A 28000-nucleotide genomic window follows, 5' to 3' on the forward strand; every position below is an offset into this window, starting at 1 on the left:
TACTAAACTCTCTGAGCTTACTTTCCTCAGCTCTAAAAATCATAAAAATAATTCACAGCGTTGTTGTGAAGATTAAATAAGCTTGTACATTAAAAGCATTTAGCCCAGTTCCTAGCACATACTCAACACCCAATAAATAACTAGTTGTTATGCTGCTGTGATTCTCACTCTGGTGCTTTGACAAGAGTAATGCTCAGAAATCTTGGTGGACCTGCCAAGGCCATACAGTCTATTGAAGTGAAAATCAACTCTCATTTAATAAGAAAAGAGACAAAAATTTTTAAGTGGTTTAAAATTTTTAGAGAGCGTGTATCCCCTGTTATGCTTACAATGACTTTAGAAGGAAGGCATAAGAGGAATTGCCTTCTTATGAGAGAAGACTTGACCACTTAGAGAAGTCAAGTGACTTGCCCATGGTGTCAACCAGAGACAGACCTAGAGCTCTAACTTCTGCAGCCCTAATCCTTCCCTTGCCAGACACTCCGCCCTATATACAGATAGGCTGCTTCTCTGCCTTGATGGTGGGCGTGGCCTTCGAGAGCAACACATCTGAGGGGCTCAGAGCAGCAGTCACTTAATCACCAGCCTGAGAAGATTATTCAGTACTTATGCTCTCCAAGGCCTTACTCATTTTCTAAATAAGAGATTTTATATTTTTTTAATTGTTTGAATATAAGAGGATCTTGGCGGAATTAAAATCTAAAGAATGCAATAAAAAAGATTTCATCATGGGTGTGGCGTGACAGAAGAAAAATTAAACAATTAGCAAAACTGGTAATGACAGAAAATCAAGTGAACATTCTCTCTCCTAGCAAATAAGGAGAAACAAACACACACATCTAATTAATGTGTGTATTTTTTTTCACTTACAAATTGAATATCATCAGAGACCAGGTAGGTACAAGCTATCTGCTTTCAGCTGCTGTTTGCAAGCACATGGCAGTGACAGGTTAATGGCTTGGGTACACAGCCCCAGTAATGAATGTTCAAGCTCATTAAAACCAGCATAGGTATTGACAGCACAAAGGAGTATACCAAGGTGTTATCAACTGAAAGTGCAAAATGAGACTAGCTTTTAAATTATTTTTCAGCAACTCCATATAGTCAGCCAAACCAAAGAGAAAAGAGCTTTATGTCATTTACTGGAGGTTTCTTGTGCAGAAATGAGAAGCAGAGAAATTTTTGTAAAAGTTGGCATCATTCCCTAAGAACTATTTTAGACCCAATGTGCCAAGAGGTTTCCTAAACCAAGGAACTATTAAAATAGTGGTTTAAACCATACCTTTATATTGACTTGGAGATAAAATGATAAAATATTAGAACTAAAGTTGGACTTAGAAGTCATCTTTTATAATCTCATATGAATGATATGAATCCTTTTAAAGTATCCTTATCACCCAACCTCCCTACATATTAGTAGGGATGAAGAACTCACTATTTTCTACTTCAATCTAACCAAACGTTGGAAAGCTACACTTGCCAGATACCTCTTATTTCAGGTGAGCAGACATCTGTCCCCACTGACGTTCATTTTAGTTAATTCTAAAATCTACATGATAAATCTAACCCCCTACTCACAAGATGACCTTTCATATCCAATGCTGGTTCTGATAACACCTCTAATTTTTGCTTCTCTAGGGTCTGACTTTCTTGAACCATATTTCAAGAATTCTAGCTCATAATTCTGATTTACTTCCTTGCATACACTCTTAATGATAAACTATCATTCAGAATTAGCACCATTCCAGAAACTAGCTATGACAGCCTAGAACGCTCCCCTTGACCACGTCTCCAATAACTGCCCTATTTTTTCTCTCTGCTTCATTTAGATTTATCCCTTTAGATTTTCCAACCCTTAGTATTCCACACTTACATTTGTACCCTTGGATGAAACAAGATTCATAAGACATTGGTAATCAGTCACAAATTGATGACAATTTCATAGAGTTTCATTACAGTATTCTTTCCACTTCTGTATAATGGAAAAAGTTCCATTATAAAAGTGGTATAAAAGAAGCCATGACCAGAATATCACCTTCTCAGTCTTTCCACACTGCAGTAAACTCTCAATTCTCATTTGAAACAAGCCATAACTAATATTTCAACTAATAAATAAATGTGTAGGGCATCAAGGGCATTAAGTCATTAGCGATGATAAATAACAAATGTGGCTTCTTACCTGACAGCATAAATTGGATTATCAGCTTAACTCATGTCATTTAGCAAGTCCATTAGAAGTTGGAAAAGAATAGAATCAAATTTTGAAAGTGATAACAGAGAACTGTAAAATATTAATATTAGTGGTACTACTAGTAATAGTAAACTTCCACTTGAACAAGGTGATATGAAGTTTAGAAGGACATACTCTAGCCCCACTGCCATTTGCTTTAGGGCCTGTTGTGCTACAACACCCAGACTTAGATAATTCCAAAATAGGAAAGCTGCAGAGATCTCATGTGTCATTCAGTCAAACCTTCTAATTATGCAGATGAAGGATCTGAAGTATTCCCAAGGTGAATATTCAACTACTGAGCAAGTCTCCTGAATCCTAGTATAATACTGCTTTCTATTTCACATTGTTTCAAATTCCAGTTCTGTGTGCATCTTATTTCACAGTTCTTGTATAAATTGATTCAAGTTTCACTTTTTCCTACATTAATTAGAGAGCATATGCTTTTCTCATATCTAAAAATTAATTATTTTCTCTCTGTTAATTTGTCTTTCTCTTAATATTCTTTTCCTTAAACTTATATTTGTTTACAGTTACTGTGCTCATCATCATCTGCAGTTAACAGTAGAATATATGAATGTAAATTCTGATTCTGCCATCTTCTAGCTGGGTGGCCTTGAGCAAGTAACCTATTTTCTTTAAACCTCTGTTTCTTCACTTATAAAATGAATATATCTTTACTTAAATTAGAGAAATATTAACATTAGACATAAAAATTTAAAAATGCAAAGCATAGTTCCTGGTTACTATTAGACGCCCTCTAAAAACATAACTTTTATTATTACCATTAATAATAAATTGATGACAGCAGATATTACAACTTCATTTTTCTGGCATTCTTACAGCATTATATGAAAATAGTATTTAATTTTCATCAAGAGCAAAAATAAAAGATAAATATGTAAAAGAAGTAGAATTAGTCTGCTAGATCTGTTATTGTGTGTGCCTCTACAGACACAGGAAACCAAAGCACTGTGAATAGGATGGAACGTTTCAGTGGACTCAATGCTTGTACTTAAAATGAATTGCCATTGAGAATCTTAACCACTTAAAGATAAACAACATTATCTCTAGCAATTCTTCTAGCTAAAGACTTTCTGAAATGTATCTACATGCTAAATATTTGTTTATCCAATAAAACATAATGGAATAGTTGATTGTGTGTTACCTTAAAGTCTCAATGGTCTTCAAACTAACTATATGACCAGGCTGATTAAGTAACAGTAGCCCTTAGAAAGATATGCACATACACACATGCACATACACACACACACACAAGCAGAAAATGTGACTCAAGCAAAGCAAGTTGAATTAAAAGCTTAATATGTAAATGTGAGTTAGTTATTTTTGATCACCGGAAGAATTTGTTCTTTATGAATAAAAATGATTAGATTTTCTCAAAATCCCTATTAACTCTAGTCAAATTCAAACAATTGGATATGTGTCAAAGGAAATCTTCCCTTATTATTATCTGTCTTTCCTTTAATATGTCTTTCCTTAATCCATAGATGTATTTTTATTAATTTATAAACATTATTAAATGTTAGTTCAACGACATCAAAAAAAATTCCCTTTAGATGCTTTCTCTATGCCAGTGTATCCTACCCAACACCGAACATGAAAGATCTGGATGGATTCTAGCCAGAACTAATTACTGACTTTGAAATGGGAAGAAGTGAAGAAAATCTCTTTGGGTCTCAACTTACTCATCTATAAGAAAAAATGAATGCCCACCTTGCCTCTCAAACAAGGTTTTTCAAAGACATGCAAATAAATAACATGTTGAAATGTCCTAGAAAGGTAAATGTAAATTCTAATGTACTATAAACATATTAGGTGAAATTCCTGTTACCAACATCTCCCATTTTAATTCTAAGAAAAATAAAATAGCTGATAATGATCAGAGCAACTTCAAATTCTTCTGTTTCAAAATTATGATCTAATAATAAGAGACTACTACAAACAATTATATGCCAAAAAATTGGACAACCTAGAAGAAATGAATAAATTCCTACAACCTTCTAAGGCTGAATCATGATGAAATAGAAAATCTGAATAGACTGATTCTAGTAAGGTGATTGAATTGGTAATCAAAAACCTTCCAAGAAACAAAAGTCTAGGACTAGACGGCTTCACTGATGAAGTCTACTAAACATTCAAAAAAAGAATTAATAGGGGCCGGCTCCACGGCCTAGTGGTTAAGTTTGACGTGCTCTGCTTCAGCAGCCTGTGTTCAGTTCCCGGGCGCAGACCTATACCACTTGTCAGTGGCCATCCTGTGGCAGTCACCTACACACAAAAGAGAGGAAGACGGGCACAGATGTTAGCTCTGGGAGAATCTTCCTGAAGCAAAGAGAGGAATACTGGCAACAGATGTTAGCTCAGGGTGAATCTTCCTCACCAAAAAAAAAAAAAAAAAAAAAAAAAGAATTAATATCAGTCCTTCTCATACTCTTCCAAAGAAAGGAAGAGGAGCAAAGGTTTCCAAACTTATTTTACAAGGCCAGCATTACTCTGATACCAAAACCAGACAAGGACATCACAAAAAAAGAAAATTACAAGCCAATATCCCTGATAAGCATAAATGTAAAAATCTTTAACAAAATATTAGCAAACCAAATTCAGTAATACATTGAAAGGATCATACACCATGATCAAATGGGATTTGTTACAGGGATGCAAGGATGGTTCAACATTCACAAATCAATCAATGTGATACCACATTAACAAAATGAAGGATAAAAATCATATAATCATCTCAATAGATGCAGGAACAGCATTTGACAAAATCCAACAACAATTATGATTAAAAACTCTTAACAAAGTGGGTATAAGATGCAACACACCTCAACATAATAAACGTGATATATGACAAGCCCATAGCTAACATCATACTCAACAGTGAAAAGCCAAAAGATTTTCTTCTAAGATCAAGAACAAGACAAGGATGCCCATTCTTACTACCTTTATTCAACATGGTATTGGAAGTCCTGGCCAGAGCAATTACACAAAAAAAGAAATAAAAGGCATCCAAATTGGAAAGGAAGAAGTTAACCTGTCACTATTTGTGAATTACATGATTTCATATATAGAAAATCCTAAAGACGCCACCAAAAAACTGTTAGAACTAATAAATGAATTCATTAAAGTTGCAGGATACAAAATCAATATACAAAAATATGTTGCATTTCTATACACTAATGATGAACTATCGGAAAGAGAAATTAGGAAAATAATCCCATTTACAATCGCATCAAAAAGAATAAAGTACCCGGGAATAAATTTAACCAAGGAGGTGAAAGACTTGTACACTGAAAACTATAAGACACTGATGAAGGAAATTGAAGAAGACACAAATAAATGGAAAGATATTCCATGCTCATGGATCAGAAAAATTAATATTGCTAAAATGTCCATACTACCTAAAACAATCTACAGATTGAATGTAATCCCTATCAAAATTCCAATTTTTCACAGAAATAGAACAAACAATTCTAAATTTGTATGGAACCACAAAAGATCTCGAATAGCCAAAGCAATCTTGAGAAAGAACAAAGCTGGAGTCATCACGCTTCCTGATTTTAAACTACATTACAAAGCTATAAAACAGTATAGTATTGGCATAAAAACAGACACATAGATCAATGGAAAAGAGAGCCCAGAAATAACACCATGCATATATGGTTAATTAATTTATGACAAAGGAGACAAGAATATACAATGAGAAAAGGACAGTCTCTTCAATAAATGGTTTTGAGAAATCCGGACAGCTACATGCAAAAGAATAAAACTAGACTACAATCTTACACCATACACAAAAATTAACTTGAAATGGATTAAAAACTTGAAGGTAAGATCTGAAACCATAAAACTCCTACAAGAAAACATAGGCGGTATGCTCCTTGACATCAATTTTGATGATGATACTTTGGATCTGACTCCAAAAGCAAGGCAACAAAAGCGAAAATAACAAGTGGGACTACATCAAACTAAAAAGCATCTGCACAGCAAAGGAAATCACCAACAAAATGAAAAGGCAACCTACTGAATGGGGAAAATATTTGCAAATCATGTATCTGATACAGGGTTAATATGTAAAATACATAAAGAACTTACACAACTCAATAGCAAAAAAACCAAACAATCTGATTAAAAAATGGCCAGAGGATCTGAAGAGACATTTTTCCAAAGAAGATGCACAGATGGTCAACAGGTACACGAAAATGTGCTCAACATCACTAATCATCAGGGAAATGCCAATGAAAACCACAATGAGATATCACCTCAAACCTGTTAGAATGGCTGTTATCAAAAAGACAAGCCATAACAAGTGTTGGTGAGGATGTGGAGAAAAGGGAACATTCGTACACTGTTGGTGGGAATGTAAATTGGTGCAGCCACTCTGGAAAACAGTACCGAGGTTCCTCAAAAAATTAAAAATAGTATTACCGTATGATCCAGCAATTCCACTTCTGGGTATTTATTCAAAGAAAATGAAAACACTAATTCAAAAAGATATATGGACCTGTATGTTCATTGTAGCATTATTTACAATAGCCAAGGTATGGAAACAACCTAAGTGTCCATCAATGGATGAACGGATAAAGAAGATGTGGTGTATATACATATATAATGGAATACTATTCGGCCATAAAAAAGGATGGAATCTTGCCATTTGAGACAACATGAATTGAATGGACCTTGAGGGCATTATGCTAAGTGAAATAAGTCAGAGAAAGACAAATACTATATGATCTCACCTATAGGTGGAATCTAAAAAACAAAACAAAGGAACAAACAAAACAAAAAAAACAACCTCATAAGTACAGAGAACGGATTAGTGGTTGCCACAGTGGAGAGGTGGTAGGAGGTGGGTAAAATGAATGAAGAGGGTTAAAAGGTACAAACTTCCAGTTACAAAAGAAATAAGTCATGAGCATATAATGTACAGCATGGTGACTACAATTAATAATACTGTATTGCATATTTCAAAGTTGCTAAGAGAGTAAATCTTACAAGTCCTCATCACAAGAAAAAAAAATTTGTAACCATGTATGGTGATGGATGGTAACTAGACTTACTGTGGTAATCATTTCACAGAGTATACAAACATCAAATGATTATGTTGTACACCTGAAACTAATACAATACTATATGTCAATTATACCTCAAAAAATTATGATTTAATAAAAGGGTGACTCTGCTAAAGGAGATCAAAGTATAACAAGTACAGTAAAACAATCAAGTATTAATATTCTGATTAGATGCCAATACTGAATTGATTCATTTTTCCCCATGAATTTTACACACACATGTGCACACATGCACACACACACAGAACATTTTTGTTTGTTAATCTTACATACCATGCTAATTTCTATGATTCTGTCATAATACATTTTTGTTCTCCTAGCGATGTCCTCTTTCTTCCCCTAGGCTGATCTGCCCTCTACAAAGAGACTGAACTTCGTCTTTTCCATAAAGACTACTCCTGTTATTCTTAATTCAAACTGATCTCTTACAGTTCCAATGTATTTTTTTAAAATTACAACCCAGAAATTTATCACCTAATTTTTGTCTAATTATTTCAGGTCTGTTATTACACAAATTCTCTGGGTACCATAATTCTATTTCGTTTCCTTTAACCATGTCAGCGGTCTGGGTGTATATTAGTCAGAACTATTAACATACATAAGTGCAGACTGTATCAAAGAAAAGAGGCAAAGAGAATTAAAAGGAGTTCAAAATACAAATTGTGCTGGTGTGTGTCCTCCATCATACTGGAGAGAGAGGTATGGGACATGAGATATGTTTTGGATTCTGAGGAAAAGAAGGTTAATCAAGCCTCATCACAGTCTGGATTTAATATTTCTTATAACTCTCCAGTTATCTCTACTTCATGCCCCAATCATAGCCTTCTGATTACTAATTTCACTTCTTTAAGCCCTAGATATGAGAAAAGATACTGTGTACAATGGGGAAAGAACTTTTATATTCATAATTTCCTTGAGCAAAAGGCTGAGTTTACTCCTCTTTATATCCTCATATCTAGAAGAAACTTTGGCTATGTTCAATAAATAGATGTTGAATGAATAAAAGAATAGATGATAAATAGATGGAAAGATAGATGGAAAAAATAGATGGAAAGTGTCTATTAATCTATATTTGTGCTAACAAACCCAATTCCTGAGCCAACAAAGCCAAGACGAACCATAATTGTGTAGAATGCACTATGACTATGAGAACACTAATTATCTTACTGCAAACCTTTCAAATGTCAACAGACCCCACCTGGAATATACAAAACTCTGTGCAGAGCACACAGTTGGAACTCAATAATCCTTGTTGATGAACTTAAGTATAACTGTTTCATCCCACTCAGTCTTTTTTTTCTTCTTTTAAAATCAAAACATAATTTTCTATTTCAAAAAGTAAGTTGTAACGTGAAAGTTTAACTCTCTTAGTCTAAAGTTTGGTTTATATTTCCAACTCCCTTTAAATACTCTGAAGTAATCACTGCATTTCTAAAACATAGAAATATTCTTTTCCACAAAACTTTTTTTCCCTGAAATGCTAACATTGGATTTTATTAGTAAATTTTTTTTCCTATTCTCTCTGGTGTTCAGCATAAATATTGTCATTTTAAGACACCCTGGAATCTTAAAAACATTTCTCTAAAGAAAACCGCTTAAATTCAAATTTCAAAGAAAAGTTTGAATGTTTGCAGTTAGTATATAAGATTGCTATAGTATGATTTCAAGTTCTTTTAATGTAGATTAAACTTAATTTAAACTTTGGTAAAAGCACAATGTAACATATAAATAGTATAGGAATAAAGAAAACATTCTTGGCAATCTGGAGAAAAGTAAACGTTTTAACGATATATTTTTGTAAGGATTTATGTAATTTTGGCAGGAAATGATCCACTCTTGATAGTATGATATTTTGACATACATTACTCTAAAAAAGATGAAGGTTAGCCATGATAACAATTAACTATAGTCTTAATTTTCAATTATCTAAGCTATGAATCAGGAACTAGGGAGGTCATGATTTCAATAGCCCTCTACATATTTACATTACTGGCAGAAAAAAAGAACATGGTAAACTATAGGAATATTCTGCTTATTATAAGACTCCATGTCCCTTAAGGTAGCCCAACACTGCTCTGAATATTCTCATTCTCCCAGGGTCAGAAACAACTCTGTGCTCCTCTCTGTCCCTCTCACTCCTGTTGGTCTTTGGACAAAAGGAGCATAGTCTGTCTTTCATCCCAGCATTGGGGGGAGGGGGAAGGCTTTTTTAGGCCGACTGTAGACGAAACTGTATTTGTAGTGTCCTCTTTCACATCTTTTAGGGCTCCAACCTCCTCACTCCATGCCAGACATCCTTAACTCTCATCATTTTAAATCACATCCCTGACTTGTTTTCAAATAATAAATAAGTCCCCTAAATAGTAACAAAATAAATATTTGGCTAGCTGAAAGTATTTACATTTTAATGATAATTTTAGTAGTTCTTTACGTGTTATAAATAAAATACTTGTTGCAAATTTGGAAAAACAGACAAAAAATAGAAAAAATTAAAAAGTTACCTCACTCTATCAGAAAATTATTTAATATATTGGCATATTTAATTCTGATATCACTTTCTTTGCATCTACAGGTGAGTGCATGCATGTGATGCAATTATGAATATACTGTGCATATAATTCTGTATTCTACTATTTTCACTTGACATTTTATTCCAAGCATGTTCTAATGTCATTTTTTCAAAAGGTCATGTTTTAATGGCTGTATAATATTCCATTAAATAAATGTAAAATAATTTATCTAACCATCTACCTACTTTTGTACATTTAGTATCTATTCAATATTTTGTCTTTATAAATTATGTTGCAATAAAAATATAAATTATCCTCAAAAATCTCATAGTCATGAATTTAATTCTACCTTGTTTAAATATCAGCTTGGTTGATGGTTATAAAAAATAAAAAGTTTTGGACAAGAAAATAAAAAATAAGAGTTAAAATTCTGACTCAGGGTTAAGTACAGACTAACAGGAGAGTGATCAAGATGTCAGAATTGTAACCAGCTCCCCATGCACAAAGAAATCCAACAATTTCTGCAAATAGAATTGAAGACAAAAATTCTAGCATGATAAAGTAGTGCCAAACAAACATTATTTGTTAGATTCCCCTAATTATGAATCTAATTCCTCTAATTATGAGTTCTCTTAATTATTGTGAATATTACTGTCGTTATTTACAAGAATTTGTTATATTTTTCATGAAAATTTCAACAATGGCTTTTCAATATCCTGGATATAATTCATCAGGATTAAATATCCATAGGCATTGATAAAGAAATATTAAGTGTCCAGAGCATCTCTAAGAGAAGTTATCAGGAGCACTACCATTTGAAGATCTATAGGTCTCCAGACTTGTTTTTTTTTATTTATATACTTTCCTACATTTGCTTTTTTGCCTTTACCTTTTTTATCTTTGCTTTTTACACATTTTTTCTTATTTAATGTTCACTATGCTTCTAGCTATAAGAACTACTATCTCCAGTTGGGATGGAAAAAACAAGCCTCAGAAGGCTTAAAAAATTGCTGAAAGGCTCTGGATTGTCTTGTTTAATGACTTTCCTATTTCAACGTGTCATACTGTCATACATCATTTAAAGATAACAGATTTAAATATCTGCGTTGGAATATCACATGGGAGATGAGCTCACTCATCCCAGCTAGCCATTTTTCAAGAAAAAGTGTGCAGCAACTCACATGCTCGATGGACATTGGGAAGAACAGGTTTGTATAGATCAGAGAAAAATCTATGCACACTATGAGAAAAAGAACTGAAATGAACCCTCTACTGATAGTGGATCAAGGGGGCTCACCTTTGCATATTGAGGAAAACATAATAGTTTATCTCAGTAGGCTAACTAAACTATTTATCGAGCACTAGTTGAGTCCAGGCAGGGTATTAATTGCTGGGATGACTCAAAAGTGAATGTGAACAAGTCCTATTCCTCAAGGTTTACTGTCTCTTTGAGCAGAACTGCTCTAAGAGTGATGTTGGCAGTTGGGAAGTGTTGGCCACTGATCCACAATGGGATATGTTTAACCAAGAGTAAACATTTAGAAAGAAACTTTTATAGCAATTTGAAATTGTTGCAAGATCCAAATGCATGATAAGTGGACCAATCTCACTAAGCAGATGAACTAGTGGGTGAGCCAGTAACCGACTAGCTATATATGGCAGAATCTCATTATATGATGTTATAATTTAACGTTAGTTTGTCCACTGTAACCCAGATGTACTTAAAATCCAAAATCTATTTTTTGATCAAAAGATAATTTAAATGATTTCTACTCTACAAGATAAATTTTGAAATTGGATAGTGGTAAAGAGTTGAAGATAAAGTTTAAAAATACCATATCACTTGATTCATTTTGGCTAAAAGCTTAAAATGAATTTCCTGAGATTACTAAAATTGCTTTAAAATTTCTTCTTCCCTTACCATCATCCTCATTTTGGAGACTGATTTCTTCTCTACTATGAGTTTTATTAAAAGAAAAAAATAGAAACATTCTAGACATACATTATCCCCCCTGAGTAGCACTGTCATCAATCTAACCCTAGATTAGTTAACTTAACAAGAAGGAAGCAAGCTCATTTATTAAAACCTTTAAATATTGATATGCCAGATCCCGTTCAAAATCTGAAAATAGGCATTTAATGTGAATAATCACTATTTCTCTCAATATTTGTTTAATTCTGATTTAGGAATAACAGAAGGTTATGAGTGTAAGAGCAATCCTCTCTGTTAATTGCCTGTGATACACTCCCTCAAAGTGATATTTTAAATTCCTTTATTTATTCCAATATTACTATTGTACTTATTATATTTTAAGTGTAATTTTAGAACTATTGAATATAATAAGATAAAATTTGGGGTTGTATTTGGAATATCTATTTATCATTTTATTTTGCTAGCAATTTATAATATTTTGTATTTTTCAAAGGTATTGATTCATGCCAAATTGGAAATAAAAACAAACAAATTAAATTTAAAAATAATAGTCTTTCACAATAGTTTTAGAAGCACTGTCTTAGAGGAGGTTAGACAAGTTATAATTATAATCGAGGTAGAAATTCCTATATGAGAGAATCAAACACTAGAGTGTAGAGAAGGATGCTGTTCCTCACAGCTGGCAAGAAGAAGAACAGTCATTGGCTTTGCACCTGGGCATCAGGTTTCAAGTGGGATAAAATTTGGGCTTTGAAATTGGGGAAGGGATTCCAGGTAGAGAAAATAGTCTGGGCAAAGGCACAGAGTCAAGAAAGGTTTTGAGGCTTTTGAGGAATAACAAGTAGTTCAACGTGCCTGAAACATAATGTAAAAGAGAATAGTAGGAAAGAGGCTATCTTGATTCTGAGAGGCTTGAAATACAAAGAGAGGGGTTTGGAATTTATTCAATTGGCAAAGGGTTTCCTTTGATGTTTTTTAAGAAGTGTATTAATCGTTTTTAGCTAGGACTTATAAAGTTGTATTTGACAGCATACTGCTGGAAGAATTAAAGATCCAGGAGACTAAAAAGGGGGAGAGCAATTTTTCCTTCTTAATTAACTAAAAAAACCACACAAACATAAACATTTTTGTGTGTGTGTGGTGAAGAAGATTGGCACTGAGCTAACATCTGTTGCCAATCCTCCTCTTTTTGATTGAGGAAGATTGCCTCTGAGATAACATCTGTACCCACCTTCTGCTATTTTGTACGTGGAACGCTGCCACAGCATGGCGTGATGAGCGGTGTGTAGGTCCTCGTTGGGAACCGAACCCTCGAACCCCAGGCCACCAAAGTGGAGCACAGGAACTTAACCACTATGCCACCAGGCCGGCCCCAAACATAAACATCTTTTGAAGAAAGTTTAGAAAAAAAAGGATAAGCAAAAATAAAAAAACTCAAGTCAAAATCCAGCCATCTGGAACTAATCATTATTATACAATACAATGTGATATCACATACTATCAATATTGTTTTGAAGACAACTTACTTCACTTTTTATATCATGAACATGTCGATAAATATGCTTCTACATCTTTATTTTGGTGACTGTAGAGTTGCCATTATATGGAGGTACTTGGAGAGATGACATTATTGCAATATTAAAGATGAAAGGATTATTAACAACACGATCTGTAACAATGACATTGTCCAAGAGATAGCTGATATATGTGTTAGCTACTGCGAATGGCATCTAAGAGTGTAAAAATGAAAGAGGATAGGTTTATACTTAAACACAGTGACCAAAGCAGGCTCCACCTCTTATCAGCTGTGTTTTGGGATAAGATGTTTTGTGTAAGCCTCAATTTTCTGGGGTTAATAATTTTAACTTTTCATGCTATATATAAAGCATCTAGCACAAAGCCTAACGTAGAAGGCACTCAATTCATGTTAGATCTTTCTTTGATGATTGATTGATCATCAAATGTATGTGGAGAGATGAACAATGTTAAAGAAGATGAATTTCCAGGTTTCAAGGTGACTTAACTAGGAAGAAGATGCTATAAAAATGGAAATTTCAAGGATATGAGCAGATCTGGGGGAAAGCCGTCGTTAAGCTAACCATGAACACGAGCACCCATCCAAGGCTGCAGTGACATTCACAGATATATTATTTGAGAACCACCATAATGAACAGCACTGCTGCACCACAACCTGCACATGTCAGGGCCATCTGGAGCCCCTCCTTCCCCTTGACCAGTAATGCACTAAGTGTTCCTATGATGACCTCCAAGAACTAAATGAAGCTTCCAAATGAGCCTAGCTTAGACTCCTTCAAGCTACTCATATACTAAGAAAACCTGGTGAGACACCTCATGAGAATAAAGAAAGAGCTCACATTTTACTTTGGGTATAATCTGTGGTAATGAGGCCGAGGTTACACATTTTATTCACTTAGTTCCCACTGCATTTTCTGGCTATATGAGAAATAACTAAATAGGCCAAGTATCCAGTGACTGCTAGAATGGAGATCTGGGTTGGATAAGAGGAATGAATGAGCACAAATCTATTCCCCTACTCAAAAACCAACCCCGTGCATGCAATCTACTGACAGTGAGTCAATTCCTTCAGTGGTATTTATAAAGACTGCATTCTTCTGAGAGCTAGATTCTGTGTAATCCTGTTTAAAGGGTTGTTTATATGTCAAATTTTTTTTATAAATATCATAGATCTTAGGTTTTGCTTAGAATATAACGATAACATTGCAGCTTTGTCCCAGGATATTTTCTCAAGATCAGGTTTATCAATGACTGGTAAAGAAACTACCAGAAAATTATCAAAATGATTAGCTCAAAATATATTATTTTGGTATCTTGTGAAGTGCTAAGAGTAAAATGTGTGTCCTAGATATTGAAATGTGGCTTAATTTAGCATGCAGTTCACCGCTTAAATATCCATCCAGTCCTTTGGCACTTCAATATCAAAGTATCACTAGTACACATGAGTAAATGCCTGCTTAAATACTCTAATCTAACCTGAGAAGGGAGATGAGGCCCATGATTTTTTCTTGCTTTCCAAAGTCAAAGACTACACAAATTTCTATAGTTCGGCCAAAATCATGGCAAATAAAACAGAATATTATTCAGCATTTCAAATCTAATGACTCACAGTTTTTTCATGTCATCTCCTTCAATAGAAAATGCTTTCTGGCAAGTAAAAAGGTGACTTATGAAATTATGATGGCACACTGGGAGAATGATTTATGAGTGATCCAAGTATTAGGACTATGTTTGGTAATAATATATATATATTTTTGTGTGTGTGTGAGGAAGCCCAGCCCTGAGTTAACATCTGCCAATCCTCCTCTTTTTGCTGAGGAAGACTGGCCCTGGGATAACATCCATGCCCATCTTCCTCTACTTTATATGGGACGCTGCCACAGCACAGCTCGACAAGCAGTGTGTCAGTGCGTGCCCAGGATCCAAACCGGCAAACCCTGGGCCACCGCAGCGGAGCGCACGCCCTTAACCACTTGCGCCACCGGACTGGCCCCAATATATATTTTCTATTAACCTTCTTTACTCATAGTTCTCATCTGAAATAATCATAGTGCAAAGGCAACAATATGGCAAGTCCCAAATTTATGAACAATTTAAAATGAAATTGTTCAATTCAAACAAAACAATTCAATTTCAAAATGAAAATATACAAATAGACTAATAAAATGGCTATCTTGTTTTCTCTATCTCTTATACCATCACCAAGATACACACTCATCTCCCAACCAATTTCAATTGAAACTCGACTTTACGGAAAAATAACACTGGACTTCAATTAAATGCATTCATTCATTTATTCAAAAAACAAATCTTGAGTGCCTGCTGATCTCCAGGAACTGTGTCAGTGCTGGGTAAACAAGTATGACGTGGCCCCTGCCATCACAAATTAAGTTACATTCTTTTTATAGCTTCCATAAATTAGCATTTAATTTGCAGGCACAAATGCACTTAATTAGAAAATTAGAGAAGAAGGGATGTGCTATAAGTGAGATGATCTTTATCAGATAAAAAAGCAAGCCTCCTTTTATCTATCATACCAATATTCTACTCTATGCCTTGAAAACAAGTGAAGATTTTATGCCTAAATAAAGTGAAGGGCGAGGATTAACAGTGACCTAACCACAGTAATTAGCATGATCAGGCAAATTGGAATATTCAAGAAATGAAAACCTGACTTCCTTTTCACCAACACATTTTTTTTTCTGCTTAGATTAGCCAGTAACTCCGCCTATTAATTTCCATAGAGATGAACCAAATCCATGGAACCACTCAGTGGTTTTACTGTTGGTTGTTTCTTATTTTAATCTAAATGTTCTTGTTTCTTTTTTAATTTTTGAAAATAATAAAATCAGAAATTAACCTAAGGAAAGCTGAAGTGGTTTCTTTGCCAGGCCAGGAAGAGACAAAGTACCATATATTTCCATGTCATTTCCAAGTTATTTCGACTTTGTAAAGTCTCCCTAGTTTGTAGCACTTAAGCTTAAAAAGAAAGAAGGAGAGAAAAGAAAGCTAATTTAATTGACAAATTTGAAGCACTTACATACACATACAGGATCCCCAAATCTATACTTCTATATCAAGAAGAATTATTTAGGGAAATGCTAGAGATGGAACACATCCTTAAAGCCACGTAACTAATGATCATGAGGAAACTGCAGATACAGAACAGTCAATCTAACGTTTGGAGGATGATTTTACTGATGACCTATCTTAGGTATGAGTTTTCTGTCACATGAGCCAAGGTATTAATTTCTGATTAAATGATATATGTAATCTTTAAAGCATAATGTCAATTAAAATATTAACTACAAATACCTTTATTTATTTTAGTTTTAATAATACAGAACTCAAAATAAATATAGCAACGTAAAAAGGTATTCACATACCATTGATCCATCGAGCTTCTGGATCATGAAGCACAAAGTCTTTCCTGAAGAGGTCTTCTAAAGACAATCTGCTTTCTGATGAATTTGTGAGTTCATCTAAAATAAAATAAAAATAAATCTTAGATTAGAGTTATCTCATGTTAGTCTTTAAAACTAATGTACTATAAAATTCGGAATATTTTGCTTCAAAAATATGTTAACTAGATGACAATATAGAGTAACCATTTTAACATGATTTTAGGCATTTGAAGTTTGTCTGTTTCATGACCTTTTTCAATAAATTATTTTTAATATTAAAATTGTCTTTATCTGGTATAGATTTAATAGATCAATCCCTTATTATGTAGTGATATATAAAATGAAAGCAGTTAAGAATTCCTATTGTGCATTGTGCCCAAAAGGGTACATTTTTCACTGTTTAACCATAATCCAGCCCATTACTTTCCAAAACCACTTTGACACATTCTCTTTGATAATAAATTTATAGTTTTGCTATAAACCCCAAAGATGAGAGAGTTGAAGGCCCTGAATATACATGATAAAGAAAACTTTTCAATTCGGAGGGAAGTTCACCAAACGAAGAGAATGAATACCAAGTTCCATCAAACAAGTATCACCATATAAATACTAAATGCATTTAAGAGTTAAATATAAAAATTCACATATTACAATGCCAGAATATTAATAAAAAGCACACATTTATATTAGTCCCTGATATATACACTAGGTATATTCCCCTTTTAAATTCCCAAATCTAAAAAATGGATGGACAACACAGTTTAACTACCAAAATTAAGCATAGTAAACACACTTTTAGATGCAAGAGGCTCGAGACAAGTTAGCAATATTTCATTTTCTTGCAAAATAATAGCATTGCTTATTTACTGTGTAACATCATCTTTGGGACCTTTCAGCTGTGACTTTCACTCCGAAGTGAAAGTAAAATGTCAGACACATACTAACCTCAATAGATATTTTTTTAAAGGTCCAACACTTATTTCAGCAAGAGCTTTGTTCCAGCGGGAAAGTGGGGGCAAAGAATCAACACCTTCAAATGCAATTTCCTTTCACATGAATCAACCAGACATTTAACCCACAAAATAATTGCTGAGAAACAATAGAAAAAATATTACTAGTGGTTACAGTGAGAATTGTTTGATTCCAACCTTAGCGTAAGACATTGTGATTATATACGGATTTGCAAAACAAAATGCTCTTAGGCAATGATATACATTTGATCGTTTGCCTGACAGTCTGAAGCACCAACGTTTGAACTTTCTTTAATTCATTCCACAAATACTGAGACCCTTAATTTTCAAAGTGTTAAGTGAAGCATTGTAAGGTGCCAGGGACTTATCTATGCCCTGCCCCGAGGGGTTCACAGTTGCAAAACAAGAAAGAATATGATAGATGTCAGAATAAGGATGCAGAGAGCCATATGAGTTCAGAGAAAAGAAGGAAAATACTTTGCAAAAGAATCAGAGAAGGCCTAAGTTAAAAATTAAATGACCAACTCTCATCTATTGCTGAGGGGAATGCAAAGTGGTACAGACATTTTCAAAGACAGTTTAGCAGTTTCTCACAAAACTAAACATACTCTTATGATACAATCCAGCAATTGTACCCCTTGGAATTTACCCAATGAGTTGAAAATTTCTGTTCACACAAAAACCTGCACGCAGACATTTATAGCAGCTTTATTCATAATTGTCAAAACTTGGAAGCAACCACGATGTCCTTCAGCAGGTGAAGGGATAAACTGTTATCCCAGACAATGGATATTATTCACTAATAAAAAGAAATAAACTATCAACCATGAAAAGACATAGAGGAAACTTAAATGCATATTACTAAGTGAAAGAAGCCAATTTGAAAAGCTTACATACTGCATGATTCCAACTATGTAACATTCTAAAAAAGGCAAACTATGGAGACAGTAAAAATACCAGTGGTTGCCAGGGGTTAGGGGCAGGGAAGGATAAACAGGCGGAGCACAGAGGACTTTTAAGGCAGTGAAACTACTCTGTATGACACTATAATGATGGATACATGTTGTCATACATTTGGCCAAACCCATAGAATGTACAACAGCAAGAGTGAACTCTCATCTGAAGAATGGACTTTGGGTCATAACGATGTGTCACTATAGGTTCATCAATCGTAACAAATGTATCACTCTGGTGTGGGACGTTGATAATGGAGGAAGTTGTGCTTGTGTGTGGGCAAGTGGTATATGGGAAATCTCTGTAACTTCTGCCCAATTTTGCTGTGAACCTAAAACCTCTCTACAAAATAAAGTCAATTAAAAAATTTAAAAATTAAAGACCTGGGCCTTACAGATTTCAATAAGACAAAGAAAGGGAATGGCAGGGGCAAGAGAAGGAGTGAGAGCATTTTAGATAAAAGGATGAATGATTACTTTTTGACAAACCAAAGAAGCCTTGATTCTAGAATTCATTTTTTGTCATAAGAGTCTTGGATTTTAATTATATGAGCTAATTTTCTTAGGGTTTTAATACTTGTTCTATGAGGTATCTCAATAAGACCAGATTTTGGTATAGATAAGTTTCAACATTTAAAATTTCCCAAGATTATATAAACGCACCTTCATTTTGTCTAATCCAACCCCTTCAGTTCTTAGAGAATTAGATTTTACCATCTCCATTTGATAAACATTTATTTATTTGATCCAATAAAATTCATATAGGTAAAGGTGAGGGGTAGGAGTCTAATGTTATTTCAGTAGGAGAATAGATTATGCTAACAGAATCTATTAAATAAATAATCCTTATCTACTGAATTGAAAAATTAACTGTATCATACATGAATATCAATTATATACATTCATCTATTTCTCTTCAAAAAAGATATTTTTCTGTTCCTAGGTAAATTCCACATATTTTGTTTGCCGTATCTTTTAGACAGATGTTAATACAAAATATACCTTGTAAGGCAAGTGCACCACACCAAATAATCTTATTTTCAAATCATATGTTATTTTATTTTATTTTTTTTTGTGAGGAAGATCAGCCCTGAGCTAACATCCATGCTAATCCTCCTCTTTTTGCTGAGGAAGACCAGCTCTGAGCTAACATCTATTGCCAATCCTCCTCCTTTTTATCCCCAAAGCCCCAATAGATAGTTATATGTCATAGTTGCACATCCTTCTAGTTGCTGTATGTGGGACGCGGCCTCAGCATGACTGGAGAGGTGGTGCATCAGTGCGCGCCCGGGATCCGAACCCGGGCAGCCAGTAGCAGAGCGCGCACACTTAACCGCTAAGCCACGGGGCCGGCCCCTCAAATATTTTAAATTATGTTTTGATAATTCTCAAACATACGTTCTTTTATAGGAGCTTTAAAATCATATTTCAACTCATCAAATTGAGAATCTTATCAAAATAGCACTATGTATAATAGTAAGTTGGAAAACTTTAAACATTTTGCAATATTAAGGCTTTAAATTCAGAACTACTTATTCCACTCACATTTTATGTACATCAATATTTCATCTTCTATTTTTCATATAGATCCTTTAGTTTTCCTGTTATATTTAGTCCTAATTATATATAGCTTGTCATTATTGTGAACAGAATACTTATCATTTTTATTCTAAATTAATATATATACATTCAGGTAATTGCAGATTCACATGCAGTTCTAGGAAATAAGACAGAGGTAGATCCTTTATACCCTTCATCCAGTTTCCCTAATAATATGATAACATCTTGCATAATCATTATCACAAAAAGAAACTGACATTTATACACTCCATCAACTTTATTTAGATTTCACCAATTTTACATGTATTTTTTTGTGTACGTGTGTGCATGTGTGTTTAGTTCTATGCACTTTCACACATATGACCAGCACCAATCAAGATGCAGAACAGTTCCCTCACCAGGATCTCCTGTGCTGCCCTTTATTATCATAGCCTCCCTCTGCAATCATTGGCAACCACCAATCTATTTTCCATCTCTATAATTTTGTAATTTCAAGAATGCTATATAAGTGGAATCATACAACGTGTAAGCTTTTGAGATTTGCATTTTCCACTCAGCATAATTCCCTGAGACCCATCTTAGTTGCTGAGTCTATCAACAAGTTCTTTTTTATCGCTGAGTAATATTCCAGGGTATGAACGTACCACAGTTTGTTGAACCATTCATCTGCTGAAGAACATCTGGGTTATCATTTGTAGTTTTGGGTTATTGTGAATAAAGCTGCTCTGAACTTTCCCTACAAGTTTTTGTGTAAACATAAATTTTCCTTTCTTTGGAATAAATGGAATAAAAGTGTGCAATTGCTGGGTCACATGGTAAGCACATGTTTAGTTTTGTAAGAAAATCTCATGTTTTTCTAGAGTAGTTGTACCATTTTACATTCTCACCAGCAATGTATAAATGATTGTTTCTCTGCATTCTTGTCAGAATTTGGTGTTATTTTTTAAAATTTTTGGCTCTACTGATATACGTGTAATGATATCCCATTGTGGTTTTAATTTGCATTTTCCTAATACCTAAAGAACATCTTTCACTGTGCTTATTTTTGATCTGTATATCCTCTTCAGAGAAATGTCTATGTCATTTGCCTACTTCCTAATTTTCTAGTTTGAGTGTTTCTTTGTTTAACTGCTGAGTTTGGAGAGTTCTTTATCATCTCTAGACACAAATCATTTGTCAGATATATCAATTTCAAATATTTCCTCCAAGTCTCTACCTTGTCTTTTCATCCTCTTTAAAAGGACATTTGCAGAGAAAAAAATTAATGTTGATGAGGTCTAGTTTATCAATTTTTCTTTTTTATAAATCATGCTTTTGCTGTTGAAGACTAAGACTAATGGGCCGGCCTGGTGGCGCAGTGGTTACATGCCCACGCTCCACTGCGGCGGCCCAGGGTTCGCAGGTTCGGATCCTGGGCGTGCACCAACGCACCGCTTGTCCAGCCATGCTGTGGCGGTGTCCCATATAAAGTGGAGGGAGATGGGTATGGATGTTAGCCCAGGGCCAATCTTCCTCAGCAAAAAGAGGAGGATTGGCATCGGATGTTAGCTCAGGGCTGATCTTCCCCACACACACACACACACAAAAAAAAGACTAAGACTAAGTATGCTTCACCTAATCCTAAATACTGAAGCTTGTCTCCTATATTTTTTTCTAAAAGGGTCATAGTTTTATATTTCACATATAAGTCCCTAATCCATTTTGAGTTACTTTTTGTATATGGTACGAGGGTTAGTTTGAGGTTATATTTTATTTATTTTGTTGCTGTCTAGTGGATGCTTAATTGCTCCAGCACCAATTGTTAAAAAGTATTTATTTCATCTTACTGAATTATTTTATTAGCTTGAATGTCAAAAACAATGTTGAATAATAATGGTGATAATGACACTCCTGTCTTTTTCTTCTATTATGGAGGCAACTTTAATATTTTGTTATTTAATAAGATATTTTTTCTTGATTTATGGTAATGAATCTTTACCTTTTTTTTTTTTTTTTTTTGCTGAGGAAGATTTGCCCTGAGCTAACATCTCTTGCAAACCCTCCTCTTTTTTTTCCTTCAAGTGAGCTGCTGCTATAGCATGGCCACTGACAGATGATGATGTAGGTCCATGCCCAGGAACGGAACCTGGTCTGCCAAAGCAGAGCGTGCCAAACTTAACCACTAGGCCACCAGGGCTGGCCCAAATCTTTATCATTCTTATGTAATTTGTTGTTATTCCTATGTCAGTTATAATTTTTATTTGAAATTATTACTATGTCATCATATACTTAGGTCTTTTTATATAAAAATATTTTTTCTCCTTTAATGTGTTGATAAAATAATTTGTACAAATGAAATTTCTTATTTCCAACCACCATCTATTTCTATAACAACATTCAACTGGTCATGGTGAATTATTATTATTTTTATGCTGCTAGATTAATATGCTAAATGTTTATTTAAATGTTTAGATGCATTGACAAATGAAATTACATTGTCCATTGTTTTCCCATTTTGTATTATATTGATCAGTTAACATTTTAATATTTTTCTTAAATATTTTTGAACTTTCACTCATTTTCTGTGAACTGAAATAGTTTAAAAATATTAATAAAATAATTTTGCTTTTAACTCCAGTTGTTCCTGGACCTTATTTTGATATCAACCTATTAAAGTAATTCAAATTATGGTAATTAGATCTTCCTCTTAAACAATAATGAGAGAGAGATACATGTATTACGGATTAATTTCTTTGACTTCATTCATTACTGAAAGAGTAACTTATATATCTCATTCCTTTCTCTCTTTTTTTCCTTCTTTCTTCCTTTGTTCATTTCTTTAAATTTTCTTTAGCAGTTAGGCACTATACCTGAGGTCTCTTGAATTTTTCAGTCTCAGGATAAAGACTTTTTCCTTCTACAGATAATGAATAATTAAGCTTCTCTTTTAATAGCCTCTGAGGCTGGCTTCTATCCCCTATGTCCTTTTATCTCCAAGTCTCATCATAATCTTTGGGGTGCTCATCCTTTGTAATCAATCCTCCCTTTCCCAAATGCCCTCAAAACCCTCTTGGGTATTATTATCTTCACTTGACAAGGGAAACTTAGTCTTGGCATATTTAAATATCTTGGCAAAGGTCACATGGTTAGCAAGAGGCAGGACTGAAATTGGAACCTACATCTCTCTGACTTATTAAGCATACTGTCTCTCAAAATGTTTTCTTTCTTTATTAGGTCTTTTTAAAAAGACAATATACAACTTTACAAATGATATTTTTAAAGTATTTTTTTCTTTTAATTTTATTTATTTATTTGTTTTCCCCCCAAAGCCCCAGTAGATAGCCGTATGTCATAGTTGCACATCCTTCTAGTTGCTGTATGTGGGACGCGGCCTCAGCATGGCCGGAGAAGCGGTGAGTCGGTGCGTGCCCCGGATACGGGCCGGGCCGCCAGCAGCGGAGCGCACGCACCTAACCGCTAAGCCACGGGGCCGGCCCTACAAATGATATTTTAATAACATTCTTATTGCTGGGCCAGCCCTGTGGCGCAAGCAGTTAAGTGCGTGCGCTCCGCTGTGGCGGCCCGGGGTCCGCCGGTTTGGATCCCAGGCACGCACTGACACACCACTTGGCAAGCCATGCTGTGGCAGCATCCCATATAATGTAGAGGAAGATGGGCACAGATGTTAGCCCAGGGCCAGTCCTCCTCAGCCAAAAAAGAGGAGGACTGGCAGATGTTAGCACAGGGCTGATCTTCCTCACAAAAAAAATAACCAAAATAATAATATTCTTATTGCCTTTTAGCCATAAGAATCCCAACTGAAATTCAGCTCCTCAGTGTACATCCCTCTGGACCTCATTAGCATCCCATTCTGTTCCAACTTGCCCATGAAGGTACAATTGCCACAGTCCCTTTCTTTTCTCAAATAGGGTGGTGTCACAGCATTCACTAAAAAGTGGGGCTTTTTGTTTGTTTTCTTCAAGAAAACAGTTTATAACATGCCAGCCTAAAATTCCAAATTTACCCTCTTCTCATTGTTGTGTGGTGTTTGGTATTACAACATCAGGAACATCCCCTATTACATCTCATCAGCAAGCGTTTATAACACACAGCGCAACCTCATTTCTCAGGAACTTAATTTATGTTAGAATCATCTGGAGAAATCTTACTATTTTATATATTTTAATAATTTTCTCTGTACTTTAACTCCAAGGGCACACTTAGCAAACAGAGAATCCTGGATACCACTCATTCATCCTAATCACTTACATTGAACACTGAGAAGGTCGCTCAGGCAGAAACTGGTATTAGATTGTAAATAATTTTAAGAGATGATCCTCCATGTAAAGCTCCTTTCTTATAAATCTTCAGAGGAGGAAGTTCTGAAATCATTACCTATTCCCTAATATCAACAAAATATTACTTAAATTTAAGATTCACCTCTCATAGACCTTATTCTTCACTAGTAAGTTACTGGGTAACATGTCTTATCTCTAGTTATTTTGCAACTGAATATGAGATACCTCTCTGATGTGTGTGTATATATGTGAGTGTATATATGTGTGTGAAAGTCTGAAAACCTAATATATGTTAATAGTTGCTATTAAAAGGCTAAACATTTGTTAACCAAATAGGACGCTGTGATTATGATTATAATTATGAATAGCAGCACAAAAATCCAATGAGATGCACAGTATAACAATAATCACAATTATTTCAAATTGGAAACAATCATTTGTTAAACTGTTGCAAGATATAAAATCTTAGCAACATGAACATAGTAACAGAACTATTAACATTAAACATTAAACAACATTAAAGAATTCATTCCCTGTTTTTTGTCCTCTTTAGTCTGTCATTTAAGATCATATATTGCCATTGGTATTTCTGTGCTTTTTTCTAAAAATCCAATCTTGCTTTTAAATGGCCTTTGGAAATAAGTTGGCTGCATAATCTTAGAAGAAAAAAGAAAGTTCTTCAGTATTGAACTGAAGAGAAACTAATTTACATCTTTCAGTTCTTGGTTTCTCTTTACTGAAACTAATTGTGTTACTTTTTATCTAGTTTACTCTTGACATCAGAGGTTCAGAAATATTTCTTTTAATTTAAATTCTATTTGAAATAATTTCCTGTTAAAACAGTAATAAAAAGAAAAATATAATCAGGTAGTTATTCAGCATTTCCCAGAAAAAGAACAAAGGCATTTCCCCTTTCTGTTCACATGATTCTCTCTTCTTTCTGGACGCCCAACGTACTACCACCTCTCTTTCCCACTGCTGTGTTTAAATCTCTATTTATTCTTAAAGTTTATTCTCATTTTCCATGTTTAGTGTCAGTACAGGCTAGTCTTCTACTGAGCTTCCGTTTAAAACATAATTGGATGTTTAAAGTTCATTGAAAGGATAACATCTCTTCTGCCCCTCCTTATATAACTACTTGAAGACAGAACACAAATCATAGTAGTCGTGGCTGAATTCCAGATCGTTTCAAAATATTTGCTGTTTGTACATCCCCTAACCGGTCAACAGACCTTTAAAGTTTTGTTTTACTACTTAGATGAAGCATTAATTCCCCTCTTATTTTTCATCTTTTTTCTTTTGCTAGAATGCTGAAATACTACACAACAGACTAAACATTGTCAAAAATTTTTGTCATTTGAGATCAGATATAAGATCCCAAGTTGTTTTTAATCTTTCCTAATTTATCACTAAGAAAATGAACAAAGGTTTACTATTTCTCACTTAATGAATTATATAGTTCATAAGGTAAATTTGATGAATAAAAGTGCATATTATTGGAAAAAACATCACAATATATGTGCTGGTACAAGCTACAGTTTTTTTTAAATAAATGAGGTCACATATGGAAATCATTAGGCAAAATACTCAGGTCATTTAATGTCAGCCATTGTCATTATTATGATTAAAATGTATAGGTCAACATGAAACACCTTTGAATTTTTCAATTTCAGAACCACAAAAAAAAGATGGCTTTTGTTCTTTTGGAATATTCATCTCTTTCATAGTTGGTCTCTTCAGCCAAAATGTTTCCATGTATGTTCTCAGATTTACCCTATCAGAAGCACAGTGTTGAGTTGCTTCTTATAATTAATGGAAAAATTTGGTAAAATTCACTTAGAAGTCTCCTTTTGAAGGAATGGCATTTGACTATATTGAATTTGTAAGGTCAAAAGTATGAATCACACAAATAATAAATTACAAATCAGTCTAGTCAATGAAAGAAACTTCAAGCGGCTTGTCACTTAGTATTGTTGTGAACACCAATTTACCAACTCAAGAAAGAACACAAAAGGAATTAGTGTATCAGGTAACATCTGTTTTATAGTCCCAGAAAATTACCTTTGTTCTTCCTGGCATGCCGGGAATTTCCTCTTGTATTTCTTTCTTTTGCCTTTTCTTACTCTGTCTAATATCTTGTTATGGTAAGAGCTAAGTTTTTTGAACAAAGAGGTCAATTCCTCATCAATTCTACCACCTAGAATTACTTTTGATTCAGACTAACCTGATATCTTATAAAGTCTCATAATATATATTGTTCTAATTGAATGTATTTCCTAAATCAGATTATTTTCCAATGAATGTTCTTTCCTTCTTGAGTGTATTTCCAGCATGTGGCTTTCATATAGAAAGCCATATTTTAATTATAAAAAATGCATTTTAAAAATTCAGCTGTGTGGAAAGTTAAATTATGCCCAAAGTTGTGTCTATACTGAATAGAATGAAGAGGATAGCTGGCAAATAAGGTATTATGCATTTATTTTGTATCTCTTTCTCCACTATCCCCCTGCCCCTTTTTTCATCAAACGTGGGAAGAATTTCTAGAAAATTTACATTGAATACGAAGTACTGAAATATGCACTGCAAGAACAATGCATCCGTCTTCTCTAAGGTTCCCAACAGTCGTGAACCTATTCTTCCATTCTCTATTCTCAAACAGGAACAAGCAATAATGTTGGAATAATAGTGATCAGAGGTAGGAGGTAATATTCTAGTCCTAGTTCAACCCTTAACTAGCCTACATGCCCTTGTCTAGATCACTCATTCTATTTAGGCATCAGTTTCTTCATTTGTACAAAGAAAGCGTTGGACTAAATTACACTATTGACAGCTGTGTTCTAGGGACTCTCACAAGCTCTCTGAAGACAGAGAAGTGAGGGGGAAGGATGGGGTTAGAACTCTCCGACCAGAACTGATCTGCTTTGGCATGCTCCACTTCTTCAGGTAGAATTTTATCGGAAGTACACACATGCACATACACACACACAATGGGCCATAAAGTAGCTTACATCTCTAAGATCCCCCAGTTTCTGTTATATTTTCTACTAGTTCTTGTTTTCCACAGAAACTTTAAGTGCTCATCAAATAAGGAATGCATTAATCTCTTGAATAAATAAATCAAGAGCTTTAGGATTTACTCAGAGGTTTAATTAGTCAAATTAGTCAATTATTCAAAATGCTAATCATTCTCAAACTTGTTTCTGAGACCTTTTTCAAATCAACATCTCCTGAATTTGAGTAGTAAACCTAAATATGAGGAGTGTACTTGCACAAAGGCCTTTCACATTGCGAAAAGTAAAGGAAAATTACAATGATACACACACGCACACCCTGGAATGATGTCTTCTTTTTACCCTAAAGTGTTATGATTCTACTTGGAGCCTTTGAGCTCTTACATAACCATGTTTAAGTTCCTCCCTCAGGTATACTATTTGTGTCAATCACATCAGCATAAGCAAATTTTTGTTTCATATCTTTGTTTAATCCTACAGAAGAGGTTTGTAGAGTGTGGTTCATGAACAACTGGTAGACGG

At 34.3% G+C, this 28000-nt stretch overlaps 1 protein-coding gene across 3 annotated transcripts in view; it reads right to left on the minus strand.

Annotated features, from left to right (window-relative positions):
* DPP10 (dipeptidyl peptidase like 10) overlaps positions 1 to 28000 on the minus strand; it is an 830517-nt gene that overhangs the window by 454028 nt on the left and 348489 nt on the right. For all 3 annotated transcript variants that reach the window (XM_087435067.1, XM_087435066.1, XM_087435064.1), the window contains exon 3: positions 16689 to 16784. In XM_087435067.1, coding sequence (XP_087291193.1) covers positions 16689 to 16784 — 96 coding nt within the window. The remainder of the gene's footprint in view (positions 1 to 16688; positions 16785 to 28000) is intronic.

The sequence above is a fragment of the Ceratotherium simum genome, chromosome 9 (genome assembly GCF_057802395.1).
Source record: "Ceratotherium simum simum isolate JZ-2026a chromosome 9, ASM5780239v1, whole genome shotgun sequence".
NCBI lineage: Eukaryota > Metazoa > Chordata > Mammalia > Perissodactyla > Rhinocerotidae > Ceratotherium > Ceratotherium simum.